We start from the raw sequence: 10,083 nt of genomic DNA, 5'->3' as shown, positions 1-10,083 counted from the left end.
GGCTCCCACGTCCGGGTACCGCCCAGCCCGGCCCGGGGCGGGCGCTCAGCGCGGCCCTGAGAGGGGAGGGGACGGAGCTGCGGGACGGAGCAGCGCTGCGAGCCGCGGATCGGCAGTGGGGACAGCGGGACCGGGCGGGTGGGTGCAGAGCCCTCGTCGTGGGATAGAGGGACCCTCCAGTCTGGGAACGGAACTGTGGCTGTGGGGACGGACGGGGACCTCACCGAGAGGAGAGAGGGACGCTGGCTGTGGGAGTCAGCCCAAATCTGTGGGGACAGCCGTGTGGCTGGGATGGAGCCCTAATCGTGGGATGGAGCCCCATGGGGACAGATGGGGTCCCGGCTGTAGTGGCAGCTCTCTGGCACTGGGGATGTGTTTCCCGCTGAGATGTCCGTGAGGACGGGTCCCCACCTGCCAGGTCTCTCCTATTCCTGCCCTGGGCAACTCTGCCAGCCTGGCCCTGCTTGCAGCAGAAGAATAGCAGAGCAGAAGGTGGCAGCTGGGGTGCAGGTGACAGGCTCGGCCATGCCTTGCCCTGCAGCAGATGTGGGACTGGGAGATCTGTGGACTACAATCCTTCTCCCAGATCTCAGGCTTTGTCCCGATGCCAACCCACTCACCAGCTCCCTCGAGGCACGGATACCGTCAGCATCAAGGAGAGCACTGCCAGGCACCTCCAAACAGCCCACAAAGGCGAGGATCCCAGGGCACAGCCTGTCCACCAGCACCGAGGTGGTTAAACGGGCTCTATTCCAGCCCCGGCCCTGCTGCCTGCAGGGGAAGTTGCTGGTTTGGGGCCAAGGGGAGGGCCGTGCAGGGGACTCCTGGGCAGCCCTTTGTCCCAGGCTCAGCGCCCGCACTCCAGGTACGCGCTGACACCGAGGTGAGCAGCAGCTGGCCCCACTGGCAGCAGCACAGGTGAGCATGGGCAGGGGACGGCAATAGGCGACCTCGGCGAGGCTTGGCTGTGGGGAGATTGATGCAGGGGTGAGGTGGGAGGCGGGTGAGAGGGTGCCGTGGTTCGTGGCTCAGGTGCCTTCAGTGGATGCAGGGGATGCGGAGGGCACTGCTGGACCTCGTGTTGGTGGCAGGGTGGGAGGTTGGGCACTGCTCTGCCTGGCAAGGATACTCCTAGCTTGCACATTCCCTCCTTCCTTATAACGTTAAGGGCCCTTTTGACCCCAAATCCCACATGTGCACAGCAACACATCTTCCCAAGCAACACACAGTTTATGGCCAGCAGTGCCCATGAGCCTGAAATTCAAGGCTCCTCTCCTTCCTCTCAATGGACTCTGCAAGGGGCTGTCAGCAGCTGTCAGCACTTTGCTGTGTCTGGTCACATACCAACCAGGGCAGGAGCAGCTCAAGCAGCATGCACAGCTGCAAGCTTTTTGCACGCTGAAACCTCTGGGCATTGCTCCTTATGGAGCCATACAGCAGCATGGCTTGACTGTAGCTCTGAAGACATCACCACCCTTCTATCCCTTCTGCTTGTGCCCCAACCCTGCTGTACAAGGGCGCTGTGCCAGGCACAGTAGCATGAACCAGCCTGAAGTGCCACAGAAATTCTGGGCAGATCCATCGGCTTCTCACACCCCTCCCTCTTTGTTTTCTGCTTGTTGTGCTCCTTCCCCATACTCCGCTCTCCTCCCCTGTCCCTGCAGACTCAGTGCTGCCTGCAGTTGTTGCCTGCTGCTGAGATAAGATAGAAATTTGGCCTTACCGAGGACAGGTGAAGGTGGTTTCACACGTGGTGCATTTATCACATGCTGCCTGGGGCATAATTTTCTAAGATGTGTGCTGGTATTGGGACCTTTTCCTTTGCTGTTAAACCAGGAGCAGGGGAAGCACTTCTCAGCTGGATGGTTACATCTGTGCAAACCAGCAGGGCTAATAGGACTGGAGATGGCACAATAGAGGAGTTCATCACCTTGTTTATGATATCTTCTGCCCTTCATTACCGTACAGGGCAGGGCTCTTGGCGATAGGATAAGGTCTGATAAAGGTTTCCTATCCCACATCCCATGTCCCATGACGTGGAACAGAAAAGAACATTATCCATTATACATAGTATGTCCTACAGGGCACTGGTCACCCTTATTTATCACTGGAGATACTGACTGAAACAGGAATCGCCGTCTTTTGTGGCTTTGCCAAAGGTCTTCCTTTCCTATTAAACTGCTGACCTGGCCTGGCTACAAGGTAAGGGTATTTTCTATGTGTTCCTAGGAGAACTGCACAGCTCAGTGAGCTCCCCAGGGTGCACCCCATGGCGGCAGCTGGTTTAGAATCATTTCTCTAGGCTGTTTCCAGAGCTTTCGGGGCATCTGCTGCTCAGCTGCAGCCCAGTCTGTGCAGGCTGGGCTGTACGAGGTCAGGCTTACTGCCTGCAGTCACACTATGGTAGTACAGAGCATGGTGATGCAGGAAGAGGAGGGAGAACTTTGTGTAGAAAAGCACATCTGGAGCAGACATGGAGTGCTGAGCATGAGGATGTGTCAGCTGCCCTGTACTGTGGGGCTGTAGAGAACCAGGCCCTTGGGTTTCACTTCTCCATCGCAATTTTTTGCTGATGTCTTAGGATGATGATGCTGGAGCTGAGCTCTGGCCAGGTGATCAGAGCTGGACCAGGCAGGAGACACATGGATGGAGATGCTGTTCCACTGTTTGGAAAAAGACCTAGGGTAGTCTGATACTGTTGGGCAACAGATGTTTTAATTCCCTATTACTGGAGGTTTTCAAGATGGGGTTGGCTAGATAGTCTTATTTAGGCTTGCTATGAGAAGTTGGACTTGACTGTCTTTTGAGGTCCTTTCAACCTGTACTGTCCTGTGATTCTGTGTGACCTGCTGGTCACAAGTCTGTGGGATGGATTGTGTGAGGTAGTGCAGGGTATAATGGCAGAATGTGGGTGCCAGGGGGATGCAGCTCTGAACTCCAAAGATGTCAACCCCAGTGGGAGCCTGCTAGGACATGGCCCTGCTCTGGGTGTCCCTGCTTTAGCAGGGGTTGGACCAGATGGACCCAAGGGTCTCTTCCAACCTCAGCCATACTGGAATCCTGTGACTGTGATTCCAAGAATGGTTTAAAGCCCTTTTTTCAGACATGGGAGAAGTTCCATCTTGACAGGTCCCATCCCCATCTATGAGATTTGCATTTCAAATCTGCCTTGCAAATACAGGAGCACTAAGCTGGGGTTGGGGTGTTTTTGCAGGTTGGAAGAGGAATGGCGTACAAAGCCAAGGTCATCGCAGGTCTCCTGTCAGCCACCTGTGTCTTCAGCATCATTGCCCTCATACTGAGTGCTGTAAATGTGAAGGATGTGTTTCTGCCTCCTGGCACTAAGGTAAAGCCTTTGGCAGAAGCACAGCTACCTTCTCTCACTTGGGTGTTGTCTAAGCTCTATTCTGAGATTTTCCCCAGCTTTAGGCAGGGGAACAAACTGCCGTGCAGGCTGGCACGTCAAGTGGCTCTGTCACAGTTTTCTTGCTTACAGCACATACAGCCTTTTCACTGCAGAGAACCAAGGGAACTTCCCCACTAAAGAGCTCACAAAGAGCCTTGGCCTCAGTACAGCTGGTGACTGCGGTGTCACGCTTTCCCTGCTCCGGTGACACTCTTGGCTTTGTCATGTGAGCCACTCCCTGCCCACTGGGAGCTCTGCCTGCTCACCTGGAGCTCTCCTAGCTCTGCAGCCAGCTACATCTGCTTTGCCCCCCTGGCACCCTGCATGCCATCGGCCTCTCTCCGCAGTACGGCCTGGTGTTCGACGCCGGCTCCACGCACACGGCTCTCTACGTCTACCAGTGGCCCGCAGACAAGGAGAACGGCACGGGCGTCGTCTCCCAGGTGGAGTCCTGCATTGTGAATGGTGAGAGTGCTGGGACGTGTCTGTCCCTCTCCCCGCCCTCTGCTCAGCCCAGGGACAGCAGGCTGGAGGCTGTTCTGGGCAGTCGGTTAAATGGGACTGACGAAGGCCACTGACCTAGGGCAGAGTGCCTGGGCAAGGGGTCGGAGATTGTAGAGCCTGCCCTGATCAAATCAAGGCTCTGCAGCTGTAATGTGTCAGTTACTGGTTAACTGTGCTCCAAAGCAAAGGTCTGGTGAAGGGCAAAGGTAAGAGAAAGGGCACTTGGGCTGGTGGAGGAGCTGGACTTCAGAGCTCGGAGGGAAGGTAAATAGTGATATTGGCTGTCTCCACCCAGTGCAGGACCACGCTGGGAGCTCAGATCTGGCACCAGCCTATAAAAATAAAAGCCTGTTTGTGCTGAGCTGCATGGAGAGCACCTCTGTGTGTGTATCAGCTCCACACGTCCTCTCCAAAGGACAAATGAGGGAATCCCCCTTTGCCAGGGAAGTAAGGAACCATGCTAACCATGCTATTTGTCAACTGACTGCTGGGAAACTGGGATAAACCACACACTCAGCGTCACAGCAGCTCCCCACTCCTTGGAGAGCAGGAGCTCACTGTCTGCTCCTGCAGCATGCATGTGCCACCTCCAGGCAAGCCAGCTCTGAGCAGTGCCCTTCTGGGGATGCCCTTGGAAGGGCATGATTGGTCTTGGTACATGGGGAAAACCTGCGGGGTCTTCCTGGCTTTTAGGGTGGACGTGTCTCCTGTTATCCTGTTCTGCTCCTCCTGGGCATCACAAGGTGCTCTGTTGCAGGATCTGGCATCTCCAGCTATGCAGATGATCCCGCTGGAGCTGGTGCCAGTCTGAAGCCCTGCCTGGCCAAGGCCATGACAATCATCCCTGCAGAGCAGCAGCAGCAGACACCCACCTACCTGGGGGCCACAGCGGGCATGCGGCTGCTGAGGTACGGCCACTGCCCCACCACACATTTCAGCATCTTAGAAGGGGTGTGGGGCTGGGATCAGGGGCAGAGGGGGTGCTGCTCAGGCAGACTGTAGCAATGGGCTGAGCATCCATTTCTGTAGCCCGCTGGGGTTGACCAATATGTTGCTGCTATGGCAGCTCACTGCTCCATGGGGAAACCCCACGGCCTGCACTGGTGCCTGCCTGGCAGTACCTTGGAGGAGGAATAACCTCCTTTGCTAGACTTGAATTCATAGAATGTCTTGGGTTGGAAGCAACCTTAAAGCCTATCCATTTCCAACCCCCTGCCATAGGCACAGATACCTCTCACCAGATCAGACTGCCCAGGGACTCATCCAGCCTGATCATGAACACTTCCAGGGATGGGGCATCCACACTTCTGGGCAGCCTGACACAGTGCCTCGCTACTCTAATTGTGAAAAATTTCCTTTTATCCAATCTAAATCTCTCCTTTAAACTTGAGAAGGTTTAAAACCCTTGTCCCTTATCCTGTCACTACAGGTTCTATAAAACATCTTTCTCCATCTTTTTTATAATCTCTTTATATGATTAAAAGCAATGGATGGATGAGGTATATGTTATCACTGTGTAGTCCCACTCCTTTGCAGGTCACAGCCTTTTACTGTTAGCCTGCTCTGAAAGCTCCCCTGCAATTGCATCCTCCACCACATGGGATTTATCTGCTTCTGCAGGGAGCAGAACAGCACAAAAGCTGAGCAGGTCTTCGCTGAGGTCAGCAAGGCCATTCGTGAGTACCCTGTGGACTTCCGTGGAGCTCAGATCCTCTCTGGGAATGAGGAGGGTGCCTTTGGCTGGATCACTGTCAACTACCTGCTGGAGACACTTATCAAGGTGCAGGCCAGAGGAGAGGGCATGGGGGGCCGGGGCTATGCATCGTGTGTGTATCTTCCTGTCTGAGTAAAGACCAGATTTCTTCATTCCCACAGGGGAGTGAAATGTCATTTTAGAGTGGTAGTCATCCACACAAAGGTAGCATGTGGTTGAAATGCACCTTTGACTCTACAGGTGTGATTAGGGGAGTCAAGAGCAGGAGGATCTCTGTGTCCAGCTCATCCTGGTCCTGTGCTTTCCTTTTAAATATGGGTTGATTTTGGTGTCACAGGGATGCAGCAGTATCAGAGTCCAGAACAACATTACACTTTTCCTCCTCAAAGTCCCTGGATCCAAGCTGATGTGCAGCAGCCAAGGGCTCAAAAGGGCACTATACGGAGATCTATGTGGGTTGAGGAGGATGTGGGCAGCAAGGGGTTAAACAGGGACACATGATGTGGAAGGTCTCCCAGGGGCATTTGAGATCACAGAACCTTTAGGGAAGGGACAGACAAACACTGACTGCCTTATGGGGCCAGATTTCCTTCGCAGGAGAATGGGAACATCCACAAAACACTGAGGTCCTGGGAGCTCTGGATCTTGGAGGAGCCTCAACACAAATAACCTTCCAGCCTGGAGTCACCATTGAAGACAAAAACACGTCTGTCCTCTTCAGGCTGTACGGCACCAACTTCTCACTCTACACCCACAGCTACCTGTGCTATGGGCAGACGCAGGCCTTGAAGAGGCTGATGGCAGCTCTCCATCAGGTATCGCAGCCACTGGGCAGTAGAATCTGCTCAACCATTTCCCATTGCCATGAAAAATGTCTTCCAGAAAATGTGAACATGTATGTAGAAAAAGTGGTAGGGAACTGGGAAGTTTCACAAATTCAAGAACCTGAGAAAGGCTTTTATTTTATGTACTAGACTAAAAAATGTTATCGTTTGAGTGGAAAGTAGTGGTGGTTCCCTGCGGGGCTCTCAGCTCCCCAGATTTTGTCATATAACAGCATCTTCCATCATTTCCCAAGTCCAGATGTATCTCTATATTCTTCCCTGTTCTCACAGATACCCACATAAAGTCTTTCCTTGCCTGGATGGTTTCCAGGTATCAGCTTCATTGTATCTGAAGCGATTTAAAAGCCCATCGGGTTCTTCCCTGGACAGCAGATGCAGCATTCAGTTAGCAGAGGACATGAAGTGCAGTCAGCCAAAGACATGATCTGGCACCTCCTGGCCAGGGTTAGAAATGTCCAAACTGCGTGCCCCTACCTAAGAGAGCAGATTGGGTGGGGAGCTGAGACTGCACACAGCTCAGTGCAGAGATTATAGCTGTTAATGGGAGCTATATGCACCTGCCCCTTTGATTTTTTCTCAAAGTGAGGATTCCAGACACCCTCTCCTGCACACTCCTCCACCAACAGCCAGAAATTTTCCCATCTCAGCTCATATGGGGAGGTGAGATGCCCAATGCCGCGGGAGATGGAGGTAGTTGAGGAGTGTGCAGATAGAATGCACCGTCAGTCCTTTCTGGGTTAGAACCTGCAAGATGTGGTGGGGACAAACCAGGTACCAAAAACAACAGCTTCTCCACACAGACAGAGAGGCAGTGACCATGGCAGCGAGATTCCAGCCTTACAGGCACCTTACAGTGGCACCACCACCCCAGCCCTGCTCAGCAGCAGTGGCAGGACTAACAAAATGCATCAGCATGTTAAAGTCATACAAGGATTGGATTCTGCTTCTGCTCAAATCCTCCTGGGATCTAGATCCTGCTTTCAGGGAGGGTGTAAGCACAGGCTGAGCTGTGGGGTAGGGTCTCACTGGCATCCCATATTAAGCTCTGGTAATGGCTCCCTCTCTCTCAACAGGACAGCCTATATGCCCAGCACGTATCACACCCCTGCTACCCCAACGGATACCAGGAGAACATCACCATAGCAGAGCTCTACGACAGTCCCTGCGTCCCCATTCCAAGCATGCTCAGCCCTGCACAGATCCTCACAGTAACAGGGACAGGGAACCCAGCGGCGTGCCGCACCGCCATCCTGAAGCTCTTCAACTTCACCTGTGGGGCCAACAGGACGTGTGGGTTCGATGGGGTCTATCAGCCTCCTGTGCGGGGACAGTTCTTTGTAAGGAGCCTCGGCTGTGTGGTGCTGGTGTGGGTGTGGGGATGGAGGGTGGAAGTCTTCCCTACTTGTTGTGAGAGGGGGAGGCAAAAGAGGGGACTTCAAAGCTGGTCTCATCTGCAAACCTCTGCCCCTAAGCTGGAAGGTGGATTCTGCCTTCTGCAATGTCCCAGCTCCCCCTGAGGGAAATGGGAAGATTTTGTTCATAAGGAACAAGCCTGAGCTGGCCAGGCTCCCGAATGCAAACAGAAACCCAAAGGTTTGTCCATGGCCTCCAAGTGTTGTAGACTGTCAGGTGGATGCAGAACCACAGAGATCACATGGAAATCTGTCCCCAGGCAGAGGGTCTGTTGGGTCAGGCTTTACTCTAAGATCTGTCCCAAGGGGTTGCAGTGAGATGCTCTTCATCTGGTACTCCACTTGTCTGAGGCAGGGATGGCAGTGCTGACCCCAAGCCCAGAGGTGCTGTGGGAAGAGGTCTTCCTTTGGGTGAGGAGGGAGATGTAGTTTTTACTATCACCCCTTCTTCCCCAGGCCTTTGCTGGGTTCTACTACACCTTCTCCTTCCTGAACCTGACCAGCCAGCAGTCTCTAAGCCATGTCAATGCCACAGTCTGGGACTTCTGCAACAAGAACTGGTCCAAGGTGAGAGCCTTGTAAAGGGCATTAAGAAGCCCTCTGCCTGTAGTCTCCCAAATCCCTGCCCAGAAAGCACATGCTCTGCTGTTCTCTGGGCCAGGGAAGGATGAATCCCTCATTATATTGTGTCCCTCGATGACTCTGAAGCTGGTGGAGACCTTCCCAGACAATAAGGAGCACCTACACACATACTGCGTGGCGGGACTTTACATCTTGACACTGCTGGTCGATGGCTATAAGTTTGATGAGCAGACGTGGAGCAACATCCACTTCAGCCAGAAGGTAAAAAAAATCCTCGTGGGGCAGAGGGAACAGGCAGGCAGCTGTGGCCACGTCCTTGCCCTGGCCCAAGGACAAAATGCTTTGCAGGGGGGCTGGATGATCTCTACAATCCCAACAATTCTGTGATTCAGGAGCACCATCCCTGGAATCTCCTGCGCTAGAAATGTGTCCTTGCCTCGTGTCTGTCTACTGGGGATCCCAGTACAGCTTCAGTCCTGCCTGCCCCCAAACCACTGACCCCAGCTCTTATGTTCTCTGATGGAAACATCAGCTAATTTTAAGGGGGTGAGAGAAGTGCAGAGCAAGATTCAGCCACTTTGATCGCTAATGCTGTGTAGAATTCACATTCACATGAACCAGAGTGTATTTCAAGGATTTTAAGGGGAAGAAAACACAGGTCACAGAGGCACATCTGCACAACAGCAGCTGCCCTTTAAGCCCTTGGGAAAGGGGAAAGCAAAGCTGTCTGTGTAACTGGCACTGGTAGGACCAGGTTTGCCACAGTCCCTTGCACTAAAGCCACTGCTGCCCCACGGAGGCACTTTCTGATGATCTCCTGTGTTCTGTCACCTCAGGCAGGAAACACAGATATTGGCTGGACGCTGGGCTTCATGCTGAACCTCACCAACATGATCCCCACGGAGGCTCTGGAACACGTCAAGGGTCAGCAGCCCAGTCTGTGGGCAGGAGCCATCTCCTTCATTGTGCTGGCTATAGTTACAGGCCTGGTGGCAATTCTCCTCCAGTGTTTCTGGAAATCCAAGTAGCTCCAGGTATCAAGCCTAGGGGCACCCTGCCTTCTAAACCAGGCAGGGAGAGTGGTGCAAGAAAAGGTGGAAGCAAGAGAGGGAAGAAGGCATTAAGCCCCACCTCCACTGCTCATGAAGTCTTCTTGAACCACCTCTGTGAAGACATCAAAGGCATCTTGAGCTCCCTACAAATCTCAACGAGGAAATGATGCCAGAAACCTCTTAGATCTGGCTGACAAAGGCCAAACTGAGATGTGGCGGCCATATAAATTCAAGCTAGAAATAAAACCCTTTTTGTTTTTCAAATACAAAGGTCGCTAACCAGCCTAGCAGAGCTTCCGTCCCTTGGCACTTCCACTCCTGCTGGGTTGGCTCTCCCAGCTGCAGCTGTGGAAGGCAATGAGTGCTGGAGAGCAGCGGTGGCCACCTACGCTCTGAGGAGAGGACTGACATTTTCTGTATCCTGTCTTGTATAAGATATGCAAGATTTTTGTAGTACTTGGTAGAATATCTTTCCAAGGACAGACTGTCAGCTGTCTTTAAGATATTTACTGGCATATCTCAGCAAAAAAATACAATTGGAACTTGATTTAAGAGCTGCCAACTCTGC

General features: G+C 53.2%; 1 protein-coding gene across 6 annotated transcripts; it reads left to right on the top strand.

Moving 5' to 3' along the window:
* Positions 1 to 154: 154 nt before the first annotated feature.
* LOC100546469 (ectonucleoside triphosphate diphosphohydrolase 8) lies at positions 155 to 10,067 on the top strand. Of its 6 annotated transcripts, XM_010720689.3 has the most exons (12): positions 159 to 918; positions 1,837 to 1,994; positions 2,084 to 2,202; positions 3,215 to 3,346; positions 3,754 to 3,871; positions 4,668 to 4,818; positions 5,531 to 5,690; positions 6,209 to 6,439; positions 7,543 to 7,806; positions 8,338 to 8,448; positions 8,590 to 8,724; positions 9,300 to 10,067. In XM_010720689.3, exons 4-12 carry the CDS (start codon positions 3,227 to 3,229, stop codon positions 9,489 to 9,491), a joined length of 1,482 nt encoding a protein of 493 aa, XP_010718991.1. In that variant the 5' UTR covers positions 159 to 918; positions 1,837 to 1,994; positions 2,084 to 2,202; positions 3,215 to 3,226; the 3' UTR covers positions 9,492 to 10,067. The 6 variants fall into 6 exon arrangements, with proteins under 6 accessions (XP_010718994.1, XP_010718991.1, XP_010718990.1 ...); XM_010720688.3 differs by lacking the exon at positions 1,837 to 1,994; XM_010720692.3 differs by lacking the exons at positions 1,837 to 1,994; positions 9,300 to 10,067 and having other exon boundaries at positions 155 to 918; positions 8,543 to 8,675.
* Positions 10,068 to 10,083: the final 16 nt, after the last annotated feature.

This window comes from Meleagris gallopavo, chromosome 19, assembly GCF_000146605.3.
Source record: "Meleagris gallopavo isolate NT-WF06-2002-E0010 breed Aviagen turkey brand Nicholas breeding stock chromosome 19, Turkey_5.1, whole genome shotgun sequence".
NCBI classification, from domain to species: domain Eukaryota; kingdom Metazoa; phylum Chordata; class Aves; order Galliformes; family Phasianidae; genus Meleagris; species Meleagris gallopavo.
This window is presented reverse-complemented; position numbering and strand designations above follow the sequence as displayed.